The sequence below is a fragment of the Bombus impatiens genome, unplaced genomic scaffold (assembly GCF_000188095.3).
Source record: "Bombus impatiens unplaced genomic scaffold, BIMP_2.2 scf_0257, whole genome shotgun sequence".
In the NCBI taxonomy this organism is placed as follows: Eukaryota; Metazoa; Arthropoda; class Insecta; order Hymenoptera; family Apidae; genus Bombus; species Bombus impatiens.
This window is the reverse complement of record NT_176676.1, coordinates 48,135-72,828: the sequence shown is the minus strand read 5'-3', so window position 1 is coordinate 72,828 and position 24,694 is coordinate 48,135. Positions and strand designations below refer to the sequence as shown.

The 24,694-nt window shown below is 31.7% G+C and overlaps 1 protein-coding gene across 1 annotated transcript; it reads right to left on the bottom strand.

Moving 5' to 3' along the window:
* Nucleotides 1-129: 129 nt before the first annotated feature.
* On the bottom strand, nucleotides 130-24,694 carry LOC100741664 (UNC93-like protein). Its single transcript, XM_003488629.3, has 7 exons — nucleotides 24,536-24,694; nucleotides 14,914-15,597; nucleotides 9,060-9,346; nucleotides 3,866-4,091; nucleotides 2,238-2,397; nucleotides 1,902-2,169; nucleotides 130-1,481 (listed from the first exon to the last, which is right to left on the bottom strand). The coding sequence occupies exons 2-7, from the start codon at nucleotides 15,177-15,179 to the stop codon at nucleotides 1,210-1,212; spliced, it is 1,479 nt and encodes a 492-aa protein (XP_003488677.1). The 5' UTR covers nucleotides 15,180-15,597; nucleotides 24,536-24,694; the 3' UTR covers nucleotides 130-1,209.

Genomic DNA, 24,694 nt, shown 5'->3' with positions numbered 1-24,694 from the left:
TATAACTGAACTGCAAAACTTGAATTGTACATAAACGAGGGTTAAGCTAGCACACGATCCACAAATACAATCAGCAATCGAACGACGCAAACAGACGAGGGATGCAAGGTCAATTGATTCCACGTCGCGATTCGTTTATTATTTATTAATACGAAATTCAGACAAATTCAAGAAGATCCGCGTAACGGGCCACGCGATATACATCAAGCGGCAAATAATCTTGTAATATACCATCGCCTTCGCAATTTAAAAGAGACGGGGGACAATTGATCGTGACAGCACAATAAACGATGAGCATAAAGCGGAACATACTACGAGAGAGGAAAACGCGTTAATACATACATACATACATGCATACATACATACATACATACATACATACATACAGATGGACACTCGCACAGATACATATTATACATACAATCTGACATAACATACTTTATTACATTTACGAACACATATATACATGTATACATACATAATATACAGAGATACCACATACATGAGACACATCACGCGTACAGTGAAAAGGAAATTAAGCACATTAAGTATACAATTAAATTAAGCAGCCGTAGCTTTAGCTTGAATGTTAGCACCTAGACACACGATGTAACATTAAACTACGTATTTAAAGAGACAAGAAAAAAAAGGAAAAAAACATGAAGAAGAGACGGAGAAAAGAATCTTTAGCGGTTAAGCGAACTATCTGTGTAAAATCTAGTAGGTGTCCACAAGAATAAAATAAAAACATATATTATGGTACAAATCACACAAAAGATCGTACCTTCAAGGTCCTGACTGCGCCTCCAACCGAACTCTTTCTTGTACATATAATTTTTTATATGCCGATCTGATTTGTGTATGATTTCTATATATACGATATGTATACCGCAATTATAATATTATTCACACCGATAATCCTATTGTCGAGCGTTTTCAAAATAATCCGAAGAATTATCGCTAGTAAAATCAGCTCCTTTTGTTTCTTCTTTAATTCATCGCCCTCTCTTTAACACAATGACTCGATTATAAAATAATTTTACATATCAACAAAACTCCTGTAATTTTCTAGTCACATCATGACGAAGCATTTATACCTGAGAATTATTGTTTTAAACTAACTAACAAAACTGAGGTTCATACAGAGCAACGTCTGACAAGAGATCATATTTCTAATTGAAAGGATTCATTAATTTTATTCTTGTCAACTCAAAGTTTCGTCGTGTCGTTCAATTCGCCATTTGTCACCAATTCGAAATCTGGTTTCGATTCTGGAACCGATCTATCGGCTTTCCCAATCCACTCGATTATACCGTAACCAATCATTCCAAGACAGAGGATTGCTATTAGACAGTACAGCTTCGTTTGAGTGCAGAGGTAAGGACTGTACACGTATGTGATCACAGAACCTGTGGACTCCCACAGTCGGAAGTTCGAAAAAGCGGCTTCTTCTTTGCCTGGGAACAGCAAACCTGACAGAGCTGGAAGTTGCAAAGATATTTTGGTTCTAATTAATTAAAGACGAGAAAACAGTTTTCATGATTGATTAGATAATCTTAAGATGATGGCAAATAATCAAATATTAACAGAGGATAAAAATAATAGCATTCTATTTTATGAATATTGTATGGAACTGCAAAATAGTGTCAAATTTATAAAAAGATTATAGAAATATTTTTATATGGATTTAGAAGGAATTAATATTTCCTCCAGTCGATAATGTAGAGAGTATTATATACTACTATCAAATGTTCAGTACGAATTTTGCTTAATCAACAGCTAGTATCATCATATAATGCAATTCTTTTTACCGATAAATGATGAAGATAAAAAATACGAATATATTTTGAAAATATATATTTTCAAAGAAGGATAAACTTTAGCAATTATTTAGTGCTCACCGTTTATTTGTACCAGCCACATAGCGTCACAAAGACCCCATAATCCAGACATCAAAAAGAATATTTGATTTTGATCAGGAGTGGGTTTCCAACGCAACAGGAAAGTAAAAATTCCCATGTGAATACAAAAAGCTAATATCATCAAAGGTCTTCTTCCTGTTAGTTTCATTATAGATCCTGTACCTAAAGCAGCTATAGCGTTCGTCACACCGAAACAGATCATTACATAACCGATATTGTTGATTCCCCATGCACATGAGACAAATGACTGAAAAAAATTAATGGAATGTATTAAAAAATTTCTAAGCAAGACATAATAGGACTTGGAGGACTTACAGCATTGTAATCAGCGAATAAGAATGCTTGCTCCGCTCCAATGAATATTATTATTGGCAGTATAAGGATCTGGTTTTTCTCCTTCAATAGTTTCAGTGTCACAGCCAACAATTTGAATCCTGACTGGCCTGTCGCTGATCCTGATCTACCTCTGTCATACCTATGAGTAATATGGTTTTATATGTTTTTATAGTTAATTCTTGATTCTTAATTAAATATTTATGTTTTAAAAGATATCTTTAAATAGAAAATTGTTTCTTTACAAAATAGCAATATCTTATTGTGCTTTAAATTGAAAGTTACAGTACCACGATGTTTTTAATTAAACTACATTTCAGAGAGTAAATTTAAAGACAAAGTTATCTCGTAATAAAGTACTAATGATATCTTAACTGTGCGCAAAATATTCATTTAAAATAGCAAGAGAAAAACTTCAATCTGAGTAACGAAAAATTGAAGGAAATTATCCTTTTAAATCAGTTAAAATCGAACAGCAATACCAATAAATGCAAAAGACATACGAGATAAATATTTCTATTTTCTTTATTTTTTAAACCATATTTGTGACGAATCGCCATATAATGAAGAATCAAACCAATGTGAATGGTTTTTTTTTCATCGTGAAAAATCTCGCAAGCTTAAATTTTGAATGCTCACGTTGCAGCAGGCGTTAGCTTCGATTAATCGTTGAAGTTAGCAGCAGTAATTTTTCAAACGGAAACAATATTGCGCTTCTGCCGCAGCTTAATGTGCTATCAATTTCAGATTCCCGAATACGTCAGGATAGACGTAATTTATGACAATCCGAACAATACATTGCACTCCAATTGTAAGTTCGATCGTGAATTACTTTTCCTTCTCTTGGCGTTCATGTATGTATGTTAATTTTTGTATCTTATTGTTAATTGACGCCTAACGCGTATGTGATATAAATGTATATACAATTCTTTTTTATTATTATATTCAAAGCTAAATTAAATTAGTATTATTACTTGTAATATATTCAGAAATTTTCTAAAATTTAGAATTATTAATATAAAATTGAATATTAAATTTAGATTTGAAATTTAAATTATTTAATTATTCTATAAATATTATAGGTAATATTCTACAGACATTTAGTAAGATAGATTATTTTTTCATAAGTAAAAGAAGATACATATTATATTTACGTACAGAGATATTGAAACTTCATACGCGACCGGAGTATCGGTTTTCAGTATTTTTTTTATGAGGTTTAAATAATTTAGATCTGTTGCAGTTGTTTCGTGAAACGTCTGAGATGGTAAACTTGAAATCTGATACACGTAGAAGTTTACACGGTTCCAAAATTTGGCGATTTGAAATTTAAAAAAGTCGAATTATTTTTGGTTTAGAAAGTTATCAGTATGCAGATCCGGAAATTTTTGGTCTTGAAAATTTGGAAATTTAGAAAGTTTGGAATTTGAAAAGTCGAATCCTCCAAAATTTGTAAATTTGTCATTTGAAAATTTAAGTCTTTAAAAATTTTAGAACTTAAAAATTTTATTAGTATATAAATGGTAACTAGTTAGAATTGTATTACGTTTATCTTAATAATTAACAGGGATCATGAAACGGATAATGAGCAAACATAATTTTATTGTTACCTCGAGAGCGAGTCAACTCCAAACATCACAATCAATGAAGCGACTATCATACAGCCCAAATAGATGCCGCAGATTAGATGAATTCTTTCCTCTGGAGGTCGTTCCAAATTCGGACTGTCGTCGGTATCGGAAGTTGCACCGCAAAATTTGGCACCACACGCCTCCGCCACAATGCTACTATTCAGTGTAATATTCGTTGGCACCGTGTCGATTCCATATGAAAGGACTGTGAAAACAATGGGAAAAATACGTTAAATCGTGATATATTACATTTGAAAATGTCAAAAATACATAAATGATAAATTGCCCATCAATAGAATAACTTTCTAACATTTCTAAGAATTATATTTCACACTATCAAATAACAAAAATTTATGACATAATAGCAACGCAAGTATTCTCTTATCATTTATATAATAATTATTATACAATTTCAATGTATTCTCAAAATTGTAATTTTAAGTCATACGAATTTCATTCTAAATTATTTAATTAATTTTCCATTAGACATAATCTAATTCAGATCAATTGATTTTAGTACATTCTCCAAGAGATCCGCGATCAGGATTAATTCTGGAGTTGGTTTCGAAAAAATTCAGATCTCCAGTCTTGTTCACGGTCAGCAGTAATCAAGCTTGCAAACGCGTAAATCCCTAGAGGATACTTAAAAATTAATCGGTTTTAACCATTCCCCACATTCCTAATGAAAGTTTTCCACGATCACGAGTTTGTTCTTTCCACACGAGTTACGGAAAACATTTTTAGACGACAATCGTTTTACGATATTAGAATTATGACCTTGGAATCTGCATCCCGCAAACACGAAGGATTCAGTAACGTTTCTTTCGATCTTTCCTTTTTGTAAGTTGATAAGCCATGTTTTAACTCGCCGGAAAACTTCGACGTTCTTGGACACGAAAGAACACTGACCCATTTTCCATTGCACCTTTGATTCTTCCTAACGAGAACTCATCCAGCTTTTTTCGAAGTTCCATAAAACATTCGGAATTTGTTATACGATTCTTGCACATTTTTTTCTTTTTACGTACAGAAATTTTTGCATACATTCTGTATATTATGTAAAATATTCTGAAACTTCGTCACCACTTTAATGAGAAAATCGCGAATTTTGATGGATTTTCACATTTTTATGAATATAATTCAAGATATGGAACCTGAATAGGAATTTGCTTCATCTGTTAAATATTAAAATACTTTGAACATTTCATATTATATTCATGTTATATTCATACTCATATATATATACATGAATATTTCATTTTTGTATATTATATGCAACGTGTGCATTTCTGCACCTTAAAATTTGCTAAAAATACATAAAAATCAACAGTCTATTAGTGACGCACGATTGTCACGATTATATTAAACAGAGTTAAAGTTGAAAACAATCTGGAAATGTACATAGAAATTACAAGATATTTACTGCAGATGGCTGTCATAAATATTTATAGAAAACTTTTATATTGTACATATTGTATGTGTTATATAAAACATTTTGAAATTTCGTTAGCAATGTACTGATACAGGATTGTCATGATTATATTGTTTAAATTTGGAACCAAATTGTTTAAATTTTGAAAAATGTATATGGAAGTTACAAGATTTCTACAATTTTTTTCAGATTTTCTAATTTAAAGATATTAGTATACCTGCAATTCGGCAGATATTTAGTATGAATATAATATAAAAATGGTCTCATTAAATATCGAGTCTTATTAATATAACGGATAATTGTCTGTTTAAATAATTGTGTGATCTATATAAAATATGTAATTGTAATAAATATTTTGTGGCTTTCACCCACATTTCCAGATTCGTTCCAAACTTTACCAATACGATCAAATAATGAAAATTTCAAATGTTTGCATAGCGCACATAATGTATTTGTAAAAGGTTCCAACAAGTGTTGGAATACGTTCATGCGCCAATTCTTATTTCTTCGTCTTTAGGACATAGTGTGTAGCTTGTCCGGGGTTTCGCGTGCCTTTGTATCGGACGAAACGTTAAAACTTTCAGGTATCCTTGAATTTCCGGGCATCAAATTGGAAGGCTCGTGAATAAGCCTGATCCTCCCGTGGGACTCGAACGAGAAGCGAACCAATATACGTTCTCTGTCACTGAAAAGAGAACTCGCAAGTTGCTTTTCGACGCTTCTATACGTTCGATCATTTATTTGTTGGTTTTACGATTGTGAGAAATAAAAGAAAATAATAAAATTCTCGACGTGTTACATCTGTTCAAATAAAGTTATCGAATATCGGCTGTCAAGTTCTGGTATAAACTAGTATCCAGGTTGACTTTGATTTACTTAGAAACTTTGTTTTCTGTATAATATTTATATGGTGCAGTTCACGCTCTGTGTTGGAACTTCTGCGACTTCTGCGATCTTAGAATTGTTATTAATCAATCAAACTGTGATTAACTCTTACGTTACTAGGTTTTGGATTTCTGTCTTTATTGAATTTTATTGATTTTTTATTTCTTATATAAGATAGAAAGAATAAATTCGGTCTCTCGTTACCAACCACGCTATGTTACAATTCTTTGAAAAGAATAAAGGAACATTCCGCAGAAGGAATTTCTTCAGTCGAAGTTGCCAGTGAGTTGAATGCAGATCCAAAAAGATAAGGATGACAAACGGATTCCAAGGGAATCGTAGTTCTAGTGCAAAAATCGCAACGTTGGATTGTGTCTGTGTATCTTGCTTTAAAATATACATGTATAAGAAACAATGACATTTTCAAATACGCACTTAATGAATATAACCTGTTATATTAGTGTATTATATTCCGTTAGAATATTACATCATAATTCAGAATTTGAATTTCCTTTACAAAATTATAAGATGAACTATCCAAGCAATTTATAAAACAAAGTAAACGTTTTCACACTATTTTTTAATATTTATTATATTGTATATTATATTATATTTTGATACTTTATTATATTATATAATATTTATTATTTATAATATATTATAATATATAATTTTATTACATTTTAATATATTATATTATATATTATTATGTTATAATAATATATATTTATTAATATGTGCTTATATTGAGAGAGAGATATTAAGGAAGATTCCAAACATTTTGACTTTGAAATCAGCAATTCACGTGTCCATTTCGCCAAAAAATAATTTTCTAAAAGTACTTGAATGCACAAAAACTCTCTGAAATTGAAAAACGTGTCAGAAGACAACCGATCATATGCTAGAACAACGTTCGATCGTCTGAAGGCAATGACAAATTTTAGCGCAAGCTCTCGCAGATTAATTCAAGCTGTTCTCTGGCGTATGCGTCGCAAAATGGAGATTCGAAATAATCTTCAGCTCAACGGGTTCAGCTTCAAATCGCTTTTAAGCAAATGGTTTTATCGACGACATTATACGATGCACGTGACACGTTACTCTTGCGATTCACAGCTTGTTCCGTTCAAAAAAGAACATAAGTAACATGAGCAAAATGTAACATTACAAACAGGCAGCTTGGCCAATCAATCAGTATTAAAATCTAGCTCAGTTCTTTCCTTCCTTTTTTTCTTTCACACGAAAGAGAATCAGAAAGCTTTACGTTTATTTTGTTTCGCTGTTTTATTGCTCATATCTGAATAGCTCTATCGTTTTAACCCGTTGGTGAAGTTGCGAATTAAAGTTCAGTTTCGAATTTGAACGGTCGAACGCCGTTTTCTGTTATAGCAAATTTCACTGCAATTAAAGTTACTTTATTTTTTTGCACGTAACGAACGTTCGAAGGGGGAACGCATGTATGAACTGATGGGCTGCTGGCGTTAGTAGCGAAGAAAAGAAAAAAATTACATCTGCCTTTATGTCAAAGCGTTTCCGTGGCCAACCAGAAGGGCTTAGAGTCGCTAATGACATCCCTTAAGCGAAATAAAACTTTTCCTATGAATGCTCTTCGCTCCAATTTAAACCATCATAAATGGCATCATAGAAGTCCATTATTATTATTATTATTAGATTATTAGATATTTACGTATATGAAACTTCGAAAGAATTTTTCGAATCTGATACAAAATAATAGATTAAATGACATGTTTGTAATTCTTTGTTTCGCAAAATTTTTGAAGCTTGCCCTGAAGAAATGAGAAGGAATGTTCATGAAACGTCGGAACACTGCGTGACATGCTAATGAAAACACGATTGAAACTCGAAGGGCTGTAAATATTATAATAGGAATATGATAGGAATTATTAATACAATAAACATAAAATGATTTGATGAAAATGATTAAACATATCAATATTCCTGTAAAACAAAAAAATTGCTCTTGCAGAAAACTATTACTCTACCAAACCTTCCATATTTTCATGTGTATCACATGTATGAGTTCTATTGTAGAAGTTTATTAGATCGCGTATGTTTATACAAATTCGTATTTTTATAAATATCATTCAATAGAAATTTATTTTATCCATTACATCATTGTAGTGAATACATATATCATCTTGAATATTTTATTTATGTATAGTGGCTCACAAAAGTATTCGAACAGTTACTTTATAATTTTTTATGAATATATTATGTGCATCACACAAAACCTTTTAATATTTCGTTAGCACTTTAATGAGACGCTACTATCGAGATTATGACAGTTACATTTGAAGTCGATCCGAAAATATATATACCTATAAGTTACAAGATATTTATTGCGAACATACATTTAACGAATAAATTAGTATACAGCATAATAGTTACAAACTTATAATTAGTACTAAAAATGGTTATATATTGTGGCTAGTTAATGTGTGGCTAGTTCAGTGAATAATAAATTGACTGTTCAAACATCTCAGTGATCTTTGCAAAAGTGTATGCTTCCAATAAATATATTCTAACTTCTGTATACATTTTCAAATCAAGTTCAAATTTTACCAATATGTACAATCACGATAGTCGTTTCTCATTTGCTATACTTAGCGTACATGCTACTAGTGACATTTTAAAATATTTTGTATGACGCATACATATGTAAAAACTTTTTAGGAGAGTTTGAATACGCTCTTCAGCCGTTTCATGCATACACATTCTATGGTTTATGTGGAAAACGTTCTTGTTTTATCTCTCGGTCTTCAACGTCGAGCAACTTGGCGCGTAAAGGCGCAGATTCAAATTTTGCCTCTTGCCAAGAAACATTACAATTATACGCACCTGCCGAAGATATAAGATTCCCCCAGACTTGTGCCATCTGGTAAAACATGAAAAACAGGCCGAAGAATCTCGTGACGAGGACATCCTGGGCTACATTCGATAGAGTGGTGTATGCTTCTGCGACGACCGTTAAATAAGTGCATTTGGCGCACCAGAGTGGCCCTGCACCGATACCAACCATCAACCCAGCTGGTATCATGGTGTAGAATTTTGGGTAGAATTGTGCAGCCATAAACGGCACGTAAGTCAGAATGGACAATGATATGGTCCATTTACAGCCCAGCCAGCTGTAATGAGATACGAAGCAGGGATAAGATTGTTTCTACGTTTGTCTACTGTGCTTTCAACCTCTCAGGTTATCAAATGTTCTTTGTAACGTTTTCGTGTTTCAAAGTACTCGAGTAGTGTGTTCAGTTTAACAAGTTGGACCACGTAGAAAGTTCGACAGAATGGTACGGTGGAATTCCATTTAACTGAACTACGTCTACTGACACGGAAAATTTAGTTACTGCCTGATTAAGTGAATTTCTGCATGCATTAAATTAAATTACTCTCTTATCCCAATGTGAACTATTATTTAAACCAGAAATCATGAAATGAGGAGGAGTGAATTCGTATTATACGAATCACTGGAGTATAAATTTGTTTGTATTCTTGATGAGGCAAACGGAATTCTACTGTACAAGCTTGTCAGATTGCAGATGTTTATGCAAAGTCATAGTTTTATAAATATAATTCAATAGAAATTTGTTTTATCAATTGCATTATTGTAGTGAATACATTAAATAAACAAAAAATAAATTTTTGCACTTTACATATATTTGTCTTTAAAGTTTTCGTAAATGATCTTAAAAATATATGCAGTCCACTAGTACCACTTTTAATTTAGAATTTACAATTATAATTTACATATTTACATATTTACATAATTCTATACTATAACTAATTTGAAAGTTAAAAATGTATCTCAACCAGTTTACGTTTTTCAAGCTTTCATGGAATGTTTGCGAAGATTTATAAAATTAATTGGTTCATTAACAAGGTGGCAAAATCTTGAAGAGCAGTATATTTCATCTCTTTGTTCATTGCATAGGTAACTGACTTCTTCTTTTATCATATAACAATAAATAAACGCGCTGGAGTATCGGATTGTCAAATAGGGTTAAAAGTTAATCCGAGGTACGTATTTGACGTTTACCACAGATATGACGCAAAAGATACAAAATCGAAGATCAGAAAGAAAAAGCTTGATAACAAGTCTATCTCTGTTGATTTTTTTATTTGGATGGATATCGCTTGTTGACTGTAAGGGATCATATTAACATGACATGGTTGCAATGACAAACAACATGTTATATTTTTTAGTTATCTTTTTGATATACGAGTCATTCAGAAGTGCAGAAAGGTGATGTTATAAACGTAATTTTTCAAAATTACCTTAAAATTTCCTATTATTTGTCTCATCTGTTTGCAATAGATGAAACCTCAGAAATTAAATCATTTGTTTCTTGGAAATTGAACATTAATGGCGTATTCGATTAACGAAATCAAGAAATTAACAAAAATGGAGTTGATTAGTTTGGTTTTTGAGTGGCTCATACATTAATAATTTTGTATATATTACGAGAAGAATTAAATAAAAGATGCCTTTTAAAAATTTTTTAAATTCACAAAGATTTTACAAGAATGATTGATGGCTATAAACACTTTTATTCTTTACTCTACACACTTTACTTAATACTGAAAGAAAAATTGATAGGAATATTAAAACATACATTTTTGGCGCACAAGCCAGATTACCGGAAGCGATTCTGAAGATAGATGGTGATACTGAGTAAGGGTGAGAATTTCATGGGCGATAAAATTCGATAATAAACTTTACTACTTCCATGCTGTATAACCGGAAGCAGTCTCACGAAGAAAATTGTCGGCGACTCGTAAATCGCAATCGACGACAAGATTCTTGAATTCTTCTGAGCTTTCAAAATCATCGGACACGAATTCCAGTCTGGACACAATTTCTCCATTTTTTCTCTCATAAAATGAGAAGAAAAGGAAGGAATATAAACCACTTCTTTTCCTAGTTTACGAATTAGCGACGCACGCAATTTCATTTTACACGATTCTACTAGTTTACTCGAGCCTGCAAACGCAATACAATGCGGCACATTAGAAAACACAAAGAATGAACGCCCTTTAGTCGCGACTCTTGATCCTTTTAAAGTAAATGAGTTATGTGCGCTCGGACAATGCCGAGGTGAAAAGCGGAACAACGCCGCTACTATTCGCAATGTCTCTTAAATATGCTGTAACGCTAAGACACACGCATCTATTCTGTTTCAAAAGTGATACAATTCAAGCTACTTTATATAATTCACCAAATTCGGTTATGAAATTACAGTCACCGTAATGGAACATCTGATGAATGTTTCACGACCCTTCGACGTTGTTATTAGAAATTGTTATTGTCGCGAAAAATTACGAGATTGAATTTGAGACGGTGCTATATCTTCTTGCAACTTCGTTGATCGATAATTTTTAATTATGTCACGGTTTGGATTAGGTTTCTACATAGACGCCTTTATTGATTTAAAGTCTTCTGTCGAAGAAACTTTAAATGTTGAGAGAATCCTGGTATCTGTTGGAGATTTAGTTACAAAACTGTCTTCAAAGTGGGTTAAGAATGGTTTCGTTCTTGGGAATTATGATGGAATATTCTGCGTAGAATGAAAGAGATCTTTGTAAATTTTCTAGTGCCGATCTGAGATTTTTATCGAGTTTTCCAAGATAATTTCTACTAAAAGTTTCCAATAAATTTGAAAATTGTAGTATCTGTGACATACATATCTTTGTAGATTTTTTATTGTCAATCTGTAATCTATACTGAATTATTTCAGATGATTTTTCACTGAGGTTTTAATTAATTATTAGATGCAGGAAAAATCATACTCCCGCAAATTTTTTAATTTGAACATCACTTGGTGATTGATATGTATATATCGTATAATATATGTATATATTGGAAATGACAAATGGGCTGCTACATTTTGAAATATATTGCTTTCAAAATTACACGATAAATTTACGAAATTTTCTAGAAGTCGACAGCAGAATTGACATTATAATATATGATAATGTTTTCGAAATGTTCTTAAGCATCATAAATCACATATTTTATCCCGAAATTAAATAAAATCCTAAGTTTGATAATATGAGAGTAATTAAAGACGTTCTTGAGTATCAAATTACTCTTTTTTAAAAAATAGAAAATATGACTTAAATTTTTCCTCTGTGGTCTTCTAACAATTATTAAATATACTTTCTTTCTCGTAATCACAAAAGGATTCCAAATAATTATTCTCAAGTGTTCGACAAATTTTGATTATGCTTTAATCTTGCGATTTAATAAATGATCTGTAAATAAATCTATCTATTAGATCCTGCATTTAATTCCACGATATATATAAAGGATATAAAAGAAGATCATATACATCTTTGATTGACGCACAAACGAAAGATGAATAATCGTGACTTTTCATTAAATTGTGGATGTTTTGACAGACGTTTATTCTCAAATAGGAAGATATTTCTTTCATTCACTAAATATTGTAAGTGATTTACTTTGTATACTCTATATACAGGGTGGTTGATAACTGGCGGTACAAGCGGAAAGGGGGCGATTCTACGCGAAAAAAGAAGTCGAAAATATAGAATAAAAATTTTTTGTTTGAGGCTTTGTTTTCGAGAAAATCGACTTTGAATTTTCGCTCGGTACGCGTGCACTTTATCGCGTCTCGTTATAACGGATCTCACTGTAGATCGTTGTCTCGATGGAAAAATTAAAAAGAAAAAAAAAAAAATTAAACAAAAATTTTTATTCTATATTTTCGACTTCTTTTTTCGCGTAGAATCACCCTCTTTCCGCTTGTACCACCAGTTACCAACCACCCTGTATATATATGTCGGAGATGAAAGGACAATGGAGTCTTCCCTTTGAAATTTTGGGAAAATCCCTTAACACTTTAATCCAGATTCTACCATAGTCGTAATTAAGCAATTTTTCGTAATTCAATCCGATTGTATTTGTTCAAGATTTGTGATAATGAGCTTGGGCTCGAGACGACAGCCAGTCGCTGAACGTGGCCCCTAGCTTTTCTCAGACACAGTATCGTCAATAACACATTACATATTAAAAAAAATCGCAGAAAAACGTAGACTTAGAAGAGTATGGCAGACCCATAGAACACCTGACGACAAACGCAAACTAAATAACGCAACTAGGAATCTAACCAAAATTATTAAAAATTATAAAAATGACTGTTTCCAAAAATATCTCGCCAATCTGTCTCCCACAGCTGACTCCAACTACTCACTATGGAAGGCTTCCAGGAAACTCACGCGTCAAAATTCTCAATGCGAGAATTGATTGTAAAGTACTTGTAAATAAAAAAAAATCTTTACAGTACATGTTCAGCTAGCCTGAGGACCCGCTATAAATCTTAGGATTTTGTTCACTAAGGTCCTTTAAACGGACAAACAGTCTTTATTCTAACAGTCCCTAAATCACCACCTACTACGAGAAGACACGGGAAATCTGTTTTCTCACGAACGATGCTTCCCGCTAGCAACTTTCTCTCAAGGGCGGCTAGCAACCTCTCTAACCACCAACATAGAAATTAACCAATTAACAGCAACGTCCATTTCTCTCACTTTCCGAACGGAGGCTTTCCTCGACGAATCCGATGATCTCGTGTCCTTAGACACACCCCATCATAGTTTTCCTCTGCAGCATCATCGTGACGGAAAGACATTCACTCGTGAAGTCTCATTAGCGAATTACATAGCGTCTTAACAAAGATTTAGTTTAGTAATACTTGTACCGTAGACAAGGAAGATGAGTATAGCTTGGACTTTGGAAGAAAGTGCATTTTGTTATTCCGTTGACCGCGGATTCATTATCGAACCTAAGATCATTGCCATTAGTGTAGTATCATGGATGAGGTGCCTGGCTAAGACAAAAGACAAGGGGTTGCTAGGGGACAATAAACGAATTAACAACAGTACAAGTTGAGATGTCAAAGAGTGCAGATTGCGTTGATGAGATTGATGAGAGTCGTTGATTAATTACTTAGTTGTGTTGATTATTATACGTTTGCTGCGATTAGTTCATGTTTAACGAACATTATTTTCTGTTCAATTAACACCTATTCAATCTACTTATCATTAATAAACTAATTAAAGTAGGCACGATACTACATTAGCATCTCGAGTATCTAATTACCACGGTTACTTGTCAAATTCTGTAATAATCATATTTGTATTAGTAAATATCTTCTCTATTGCATAACAACAATGTCTAATCCAAATGAAGATTCGTTTCACGCCCCTACCCCTAATCATAATGTGAACCCGACATATATATATTTCTTTACATTATGTGCATGCTGTACATTACTTCAAATTTCCTATAAATGCATAAAAATCCGCGATCATCTTTTCTCTTTTTCTTAGTATACGTACAGTGATTCACAATTAATATTCGGACATTCCATGAAACTTAAGCATTATTTAACTTATTGCTGTTCATTTAAAAAGTATATACAGTACATAATATATTAAAACGTATGCTTTTGCCAACTTCGATATTTGTTTTAATATATTAAAAATAAATTAACTAGTTAACTATTATAAACGAATGCATACAATAATAATATCCCGCATTCTATAGTGTTCGAATATTAATATAAATCATTGTACATATTTGGAATTGATCAATGTAATATATTATAATATTCAGTTATTAAAAGCATCCCCTGTAATAATTGATTATCAAAAAAATAAGGAACTACATTACCTTATAATCAGAGTCGGCAGAAAGATATTGCTGAAGATCAGACTGCCATAAATTGACGCCAGCGTGAAGGTACCCAACGATCCATTGGCATTAATCGAACTCTGTAAATTCGTCGCCCCCATGAATGCCGTGAAGTTCACCATAAACGCGATTCCAATTATCAGAACGTTCCTCGTGATACGCCATCGTTCAATAGGTTTAAAGCCAGTCCTCTCCGATCGTACTTTCACAAATTGTCCTGTCGTGTCCGTTTTATCCAACGACATGATTCGTTTCACGTTTCTCCCGCGATTTTAATTACGATCGCGACAAATCCTTCCGCCAATGTCTGGCGTTGAACACGTTTTTAGGATCACGTTCGACGTTCGCGCGACGCCGCATAAAAATGTGTCTTCCACAAGCAAACGGCACGTATCGACCGATACACCGACGATCAGACGGCGAGTGATGAAATTTATTGGCAGCTTGACTGAAATATTACCGCGATATCACTGCGAAGGTCCGACGTTATCAATGGTCCTCTTCGAACGATTATGTATTACACAATGGTCTAGCTCTGATCATTGGGTAACGATCTTCGAGCGATATTCACAAAATCACGAACGAATGATTAGGTAGGTCGGGAAGTAACTTCGATCTCATAATTGTTGTTTCTTGTAAAGTGAGTTTCCTTTATTGGGGCGCCTGCAACAAAAAGTTACAATCGTTCTAACGCAGTTTACGAGCTTCGACGAGCGCAATCGTGCTTCTTGTATTAAAGAACACGTGCATAAATTTCATCATAATTTTTTTCCATTTGTATTCATTTCGGATAATATTTATTCTGTGGTATTGAAGATATTTGGCCAACTTGTTATATCTTTTGTTGGTACGAGACGAACAGAGTTTAAAAATAGAATTATTTTATTATGACAGATAACAGTCTGGAGGTTGAAAATCTTTTAGTTCGCAAATTATCCTCATTCAAAGAACGATAGAATATTTAATATTCAATTTCACTTTTGTGTTAGATAAGTTTCTTATGGCTGTAGATGATACTTTTGTAATGTAGTGAGAAACAGAATTAATCTAATTTTCGTAATACGAAAGTTTCAAATTGGAGAAAGTAATCTCTGAGCAATTTCAAACACAGAAGTTTTCTTTAATGAAAGTTTAAATAAAATCTCTTTTATATTTGCATGTAATATTATTCCTTTATATAATAGCTCTTTTATATTTTATAGTTATAAATGTGAACATTTTTGTAGCGAGAAACAGAACTTTTCTAATTAATTACAGTTTGAAAGTCTGTCTGTATGAAAATTTATTAAAAATTCCAGTAGAAAGAAGATTTAAGCAGTGAATAAGTATGTAAATTTGTGAATGTACTATTCTCCAAGATTTCTAATTTTACTTCTCTGTTCAACGATTCCTTTGAACTATATAATTTGAAATATACATAACGCACTATAATGGTTCCCATGAAAAGCAGAGTTTATTCAGTTCCCTTAATAATTTAAAAAATGATTAAATACTATTTTCTAGAATATTTTTAATACAAAAATATTACAGACTTTTCTCTCATAAAGCACTCAAAGTAAAATGGAGTAAATATCTATCTTACATTTGAAGTTTATAAATGGAGGCGGGACCAATCATCCCTGTCTCGTAGACAAGGTAAATTTTATCGACCAATAGCTTCCTATTATCTATCGATAATGACACACTGGCATGATGAAATGGATTTAACCTGCAAGATAACCAACCTGTTTACGTTCCATTGACGGGCTATACGTTATATAGCTATGCATCGAGACACGAAGGGTAGTATAAGTTATTGACGCAGCGATGTTTAGTATGAATGGCGAAGGAGTAAATTTATCTTAGTGAATGATCGAGTGACTCTCATTATGAGGTAAGTTCCATCCGACATTAGTATGACTACACACGTCACACTCTATCATTATGATGATATTAGTACCTTACGCACAACAGTTTAACTTGTCCATCAGAGGTATTACGTCAAGAAATTACGGGTTTATGATTTTACTTTTATTAAGATTTAAGGTTTTATTAAAGGATTAAAAGGTCAAAGATAGATATGTTAATTTGGGAACTATGCCAACTTCGTTGACTGTATTTTATTTTAAAATATAAAATAAACGTAGAAATTATTTATTTTCCACTTTATTATGTATATATTATTTTACAATTTATTTGTAAAGAAAATGGGATAAACATTTTTTATGCACGATCCTTTTAAATCTTATTAATTATTAGACATTTTTATAATTGAGTCGATATATTATTTCGTAATCTTATTCGGATACTTTTTATATTTTTACATGCGTGTAAATATAAGTTATTATATAACTTAACGAAACACTGGAATCAATATTTGGAGGTTCGAAAGTATCAAAAATAAAGTATCCTCGAATTATAATATTCTATTAAAGCATTTCAGTTCTGAAACTTTAAGAATACAGAGGAATGATAGAGAGTTAACCAAGATGAATACACCATTCTTCACTTTGACGTTTACATGATACTTTTTCCCACCTTTTCAAAGTATTTTCAATAAGATGTTGGTTGATGATTGCTTTCGGAGTGGAATTTCCCGTTCAGTGATTGATAAGAGAGATCAAGAGGGGAATGTTAAAAGCACGATGTACAGACATTGAAAAATGTACCACAGGTGAAGGAAGAGAAATGAAGTTTATTGAAAGAAGCACGAAACGTGTATAACAACTGTGGCACCACTTTGTGGAAGATTCTGTTAACTTGCTGAAAAATAATGTATATTTTCCTATAGTTGAAGTGCTTTATAAGTCATTTTTGGTATATATAAATCTTATTAGTTTCCTCAACTCTGTCGTTTTTGTTTTTTATACCTAAAACAAAGACTTAAAATTGATTCTTAGTGCAAGCTGCTTAACAAAATTTGTATTAGAATGTCACAAACAATATTATGAATTTTATTTAGTATTCAAACTGATTTAAGAATCAGTATATTCAACAACTATTAATATTATAAACAAATATAATATATTACAACAGAATTGACATTAAAACACAAATAACTCGTTTAACAAAATTTTTATAAAAATTTCATGAGCAATACCATAAATACTATTTAGTATTCCAACCAACTCAGAAGTCAAGAATAAAACACAATAAATTTGTATTAAACTAGGAGAACAGAATCGATATTAGAGCAATAAAATTTCCATGAAATGGATGTTTAAAGTATGCTAAAATATTCGATCCAGCTACGAACAATTTTTAATATGGAATCTCGAGGATAGGATAAATGTCGAGAAGAGGAATGTACATATGTCTGTTTCGATATTGCAACATTCAAACCGTTGAATATGAATATTTATATCGACACATGGACGATTGAGACAAGTTACACGATTTACGCAGCTCAAGATGGTGATCTCAAGGTTAGCGGTTGCAGGAAAAACTAGAATTTTAAGAAAAATTGCATAACTGTAGGATATTTTCATTTGTAATCGATTAATAGATAATTTAAATAAAGGTTTGCATTATCAACGTTCTATCGCGTTCTCCGGTTAGCTCGCATGTATGACTAACAGTCTGGATCTATTTGCTATTATTCACTTAATACAATAACTATTCATTTAGAAAATATATTCTAACTATATTTTAATTAATAATAGAAATAAATAAAATATTTTAAACTTATCAATCAACAAAAAATAAAAATCAATAAAATTAAAATCAATTCAATGAAAATAAAAAAGGTTGAAAAGTTTGTTTCCGTACTATTTTTTAAACTATACTCTAATAAAAAATTAAAGGGATTATTCAAACTCGTCTCTAACTAAACAATCTCTTTTCATACAACGTACATAAGAAAAATTCCAAAAACGATTTTCCTTCATATATGGCCAACTATAAAAACTCGGCAGAAATCTCAAACTATAAATAAACTTATCTAGTAGCATGAAATAAAGCCACAAACACACGTTTCCTTGTTCAAATATAATCGAAAATTAGTCAAGGTTAAAGCCGCGACTAATATGATGAAAATTAAGAATCAGTGCAACCTTGGACTAACAATATTTTCAAAAAAATAAAATTAGACAATATCGACATTCACTTCGAACTTAAACACGAATAGATGATCAGTATCGATTGTGTATGATTGATATCGAGACGTACGATTGTCTCAACAAACAACACGTCCTTGAAGATCTTTATTCGTTGCTCCTTTCACGAGGTTCGTTCTGGAACTGGATACATTTTCAATTCCACTGATATACGCCTGGCTAGCTACCTATCATACGACCTTACAATTACGGTGCTGCAACCGGTTACCATGGATTCGTATAGGAGATTGTAAAACGATTGCGTGAGTTGTGAATGTTTGAGAGGAATAATTCTTAATGCATGTGTAGAATCACGTAGGAACTTTGTTGACTTTAGAATGATTACTTTAATTCATCAACTTTGAGAATAAAGATATAAGGGGAAGCTACAAGAAGAAGATTTAAGAAGATAGTTTTCATTACCATAAATTATTGACTGATATTAATCTACTAAAGGCCAGCGTTGTATTAACGCAACACCTCCCCGTAATATTTTCCGATTAATATACATTGCCAAATTCTGCTTTTTTAAAACATTTCTTTCTTTTTTTTTTTTGCTACTACTTTTCCATCTTGATTCTACAATTTTACTAAATTTTAAGATATGTTAAATAGATTCTAAATTTCAAGAAATTGAATTATGATAAACCATTGCTTGGTCCTTAATTAAACATTATAATTAGTATGTCGTGGAGTAAATGTGGAGTCGGTCAAGGATTCTAATATCCACTCTGCTTAAAAGAATTGTTGTTGGCGTATTAATGAATCCAAGCGGAAGTGTAAAATCCTATACGTTTGAGAGACTTTGATAGAGTAATAAAGGTTGATTTTACAACCGTTATTTAAACAAATGCACAGATATAACAAGTGGATATAAAAATCATATAAAAATTATCATAGCAAAAAGACTTCCAAGAACATTCTTATGAGAAAAATACGATAATAAGAAATGATGCATTATTAAAAAGGACCATGTGGCTCTTTAAGTATCCCTGTAGGTAAGTGTTATCGATCACTACTATCCTAGTACACTAAGGGTTAATAGCACTGGGAGCCGAAATACTCTTGACTTTAATATTAACAGCAAAAAGAAAACACTATAACCCATTTCCCCAAAGAAGAAAAAAAGTGTTACTATTTTCTTCTCTTTCCTTACCATCCTTTTTTATTATCAATCTTTTATATAAAACACTGAACGATTAATCGCATAAAGGAACTCCAACTGCGAAATTAATTATCTTAAAGAACCCTAGAGGAATAGTCTCGTTAAATAATCCTCAAAAGTAGAAACGTCGAGTTACTAAATCGGTTTATCCAAAGAGGTCTGACTAATTATTTCTAATTTCCTGCGTTGAAGCTACTCCATCATCTACAACCCCTGGATACGTGTGTTCTGCTATCGAAAATTAAAGAAAATTAACATAGCTAGGTTCCATGGAAACAGAAAAGCTATTAAGTATATTGGCAACTCGGTTCATGATCCGATTACGTCTTCGTTGCAGCGGAAATTTCGAAAAGCAACAGTGGTGTTCCACAAGATAGACATCCCATGATACAATTTGTATGCATCATTTTCATGCATTTGCATACTTATCATATTTGGCACCGGCTATAACAACTTTAATAGGCACATAAGAAATTAGACGAGTAATGTATTGATGGCGACGCCAAGTGATTGTACTTTAAAAATATGATAAATCGGATTTTGAATGTTTTTATCAAGAAGTAGTTCTAAAACTCACTAGTACTACTAAACTAGTAAATTTATTAGATCAATCCTATGCTACCAAAATTGTCTTTTTCTTTGATTTTCCTGTCATTCATCAAATATTGGGATACGTTTTTCTTCATTGCTTTATATTTTTTATATCTCTATATTTATATATAAATATATATATTTCTTATTGTAAAATATAACGTATTACTGTCTGAATTGTACATTTTAATTAATATTTCTAAAACGTACTGTTAATCAGATGATTACGGAATTTAATTTCAAGGACATGGGTTTTGTCCAAAATATGAAATCAAATATCGTATATTGTATAAAATTGGAGAATTCATCTACATATGTAATATGTTGCTTCAATCACGCAGTTTTTCATACTCTCTAAAATTTTCAATGTTTTGCTTATGATAATATTAAACGATCTGTATAATTACATTATATTCGTCAACGTAATTCGTCAACTCATCAGCTAGTTTTAGACTTACATCTTCAAGCCTAACAAGTTTTTTATTTTCAATTATATCATATCACTTTTCTACTTAATTATTAAGTAAAACAAAAATAATGAGATCAACAAGAATGCACTTATCACATTTTTCCCGTAATCTTCAATTATTTAAATCACTATAAAATCATTCTTACTATCCTTTCGATTTAAACAGAGGAATGTAAAAAATCCATCGGAAAGAAATCAACTAGTTGCCGCTGAGTAAAACGCCGCGGCATTAAAACAGGATCGTAGTCGTTAGAGTTGGAATTAATTTACCGATCGATTACCACATTATTCCTACGAGAGTACGACTTAACATTCAGATTTATTTCAAACTCGGGACTATTTCTACCTCTTAACGTTTCGAAATTGTAATCCGAACGAATCGCCACAGAAACAACGTGCACCAGCTTCTGTGACCGTATCAAATTTATGCTTTAATCCAGGAGTCGGCGATCCTCGAATTTCAAGGCTTTAATTAACAGTAAACATTCGTGCCACGAGATGTATTTCGTGTAACCTGGAATTTCGCAGAATTTCGACGTTCTTTCACGCCAAACGTCACGCCTTTTTTAAATCATAAGTCTGTAGCGTTTGAGCCATCCTGTAAGTAATGTGGTTTCTCGGAGAGTTGAAAGTTATTGTAGAAGCAGTGGAAGTTGTTGCGATAGAAATTTTGGGAAAAGGAAATTGAAATTTTGGCTTCTCTTCATAATTTTGCAATTAAACCACACTATGTACAATATTTTCAAGTTTCCTTAATTACTATCAACCTAATTACTATCACATAAATTAATTAGGATGTCCTGGAACAGCCATCCACGTCGACATTCTTCACACCATACGATCTAGTAGAATCATGTAATTATATTTTTCTTACATTAACATACTTAACATTCTTCAGACACGATATCACGTTTCATAGACTTAATTGCTTTCGGAAATATCAGCCAATTATTATATACCACACCTAATCGACAATAATTACACGGTTAATTTATTCCAATTGACTTTATGAAATCTTGCATAATTTTGTAACGAATAATCCGTAGTGTCTCTTATGGTATTGTTCATAATTCTGTATAGAAACGACACGACATTGGGATCGATACTAGGATTACAAACAGAAACGTCAGGTGCATGACGATATCTGTCGCGTCAGATGAAATTTCCTCGAGAGCAGAATATTTCCCGAGCGACGAATTCATGTAGTACGCTGCCACGACAATTTTTCAATAATTTTCCCTTCGAGGACTGGATGATGTTATTCTAAACGGAAAACCGGTGGCTTCTATGTTTGTCACAACGTTTTTCCATCGAATTGGCAATCGTTGGAAGTTGACACGAATTTCAATTCGCAATTAATGCCGAATGAGGCAGAGTAATGACATATACGGTAAAGCAGATACGTGGTTAATTACTTTGTTCAGTGACAGGATCGAAACTCAGTCGAATACACATTCAATACATTATATGGAACCTCAGAGGAAGAAAACAATAAATCACATTTTCCATTTTTGATAAAAGAACAGTTTTAGAGACCAGTACGTTGCCAATTAGTTTTCTTGTTACTGAAATTGTACTATTATTTGTTTTTGACGTTCAACATTTATTTTCCTACCCTCTTTATAATTTAAAAAATGTTGTTCGTAATAATAAAATATCAAAAATATTAAGAGAAAAATAAAATTCTATAAAAATTCTTAACAGTTACATATTACACCTATACAAAAATTTGGCAGTCACATCTTTGAAAATTAAGAGGTTTTTCCCACTTTTAACTATTTTATATTAAAATATTAAGATTCAATCATAAAAAGACAGTACAATAAAAAATCTTTTCTATAACCGCCATATTTTTTTTCATGTTTTGTTTTCATGTTTTTCATGTATTAATATAAAATTCAGAGAATAATTGCACCACAAAAGCTATTGGATTTCGCATCCAGAAGAAATTTATCCTATTCCTAACGCTGAAACATACGTATACATATATACCTACTGTTTTAATTGCGAGATAATTACACCATAAAATTTACCAAGTTTCATTGAGAAAAAGTACATTCAAGTTTTTCTTTTACGTTATTATTTCATTTTCTTACTTCTAATGTCTGAATGTACGTTCTGTTAATTACAAATTAATTATTTTGTTTAGAGGAAAACAAAAGAAAAAATTCATACGTATATATGTAGCAAGTTTGCTATTTGGAAACGTACCCTGTTAATTACAAAATAATTACAATGCATCTACCAGCGTTTCGCTTAAAATATAAGAAAAATGCAATTCAGGTCTGCTTTCCTTATATTTTGCAATTATAAAATAATTGCAATAAATAATATTATGATGTTATAACTATGGTTCATAAATTACATTAAAAGGGCACTACAAAAGTTTACGATGCTATATTCAGTAGGGTTAAAATACCACTTTATTAATTACGAATTAATTAAATTTAAAGCTTAGTTGGTTTCATTCAGAAGAGAAAGGATTTCGTAGGTAGCAATAACAGACAATTTTAATATTTCTTTCAATTGGGCATAGAATTGAATAAAATTGCTAACTGAAATGAATGCTAACTATTTAATTGCAAATCAGGGAAAATATTGCATTTCGGATTATTAGGATATAATCCCACGTCATAGAGACTGAGTTTCGTCCCCATCAAGACGTAATTTAATAATTTTAGTCATGGATATGTGAGGTCCGCGATTTTTGTTTCGTTTTGCTTCTCTTTTGAGGATTTCGCTTGGAAAAGGATAATTTGAGTAGAGATGCACTAGTTCGTACTATAATACTTGTAATATTGCTGGATTGACTAGATGACAATTTGTACATTGCATGTTCTTTTTTAGTTTTATAATTTATAATTGCAATCACATAATTTCATGTTAAGTAGGATATAATTGCGATATTAAAACAAATTTAATGAGTTAAGTTAATTAAATAATATACGCATTTTTAAAAGTGATTCATCCCATTACTTTACTACAAAAGTTAGTAAGTATTATTATACTTCAGCACTTTAAAAATATTTAAACAAATGTTTCTAACACGAAATCTAGCTTACATAATTTTATATTACAATATATATTATACATACATAATTATAATAAAGAGTGGTGTAGTAAAAAAAAGTGGATTCAATGAAAGTTCAATTAAAGTCGACACTAATTTTGATAAAAATTTACGATTAATATTTTTAGTAATCGCTGAAACAAAGAATCCGGAATCTGTCATTTTGACAAGTTTAATCGTTCTAATGTTAGAGACAAGCTTCATTTCGTCAATAATTATTCTACGTATCTTACCTTTGAAGTTGAATCGATGATTATTTTTTCTTTAAACCCTTGATACGTCTCTACCAGTTCAACTTGCTCTATTTTTCCTTTCTTTTATCCGAAATCGCGCCGCAAATCGCTCGCAGGTGCGCAACGAGTGAAATAACACTGATCGAACACGAAACCTCG

What these genes read in the sequence shown, in the direction of transcription:
- LOC100741664 (XM_003488629.3), bottom strand. Translation starts at nt 15,179, where the DNA reads ATGTCGTTGGATAAAACGGACACGACAGGACAATTTGTGAAAGTACGA. An exon ending in CTGCCGACTCTGATTATAAG is followed by an intron (nt 9,347 to 14,913) that starts GTAATGTAGTTC and finishes ATCTCATTACAG; the next exon opens with CTGGCTGGGCTGTAAATGGA. An exon ending in GAATCTTATATCTTCGGCAG is followed by an intron (nt 4,092 to 9,059) that starts GTGCGTATAATT and finishes TTGTTTTCACAG; the next exon opens with TCCTTTCATATGGAATCGAC.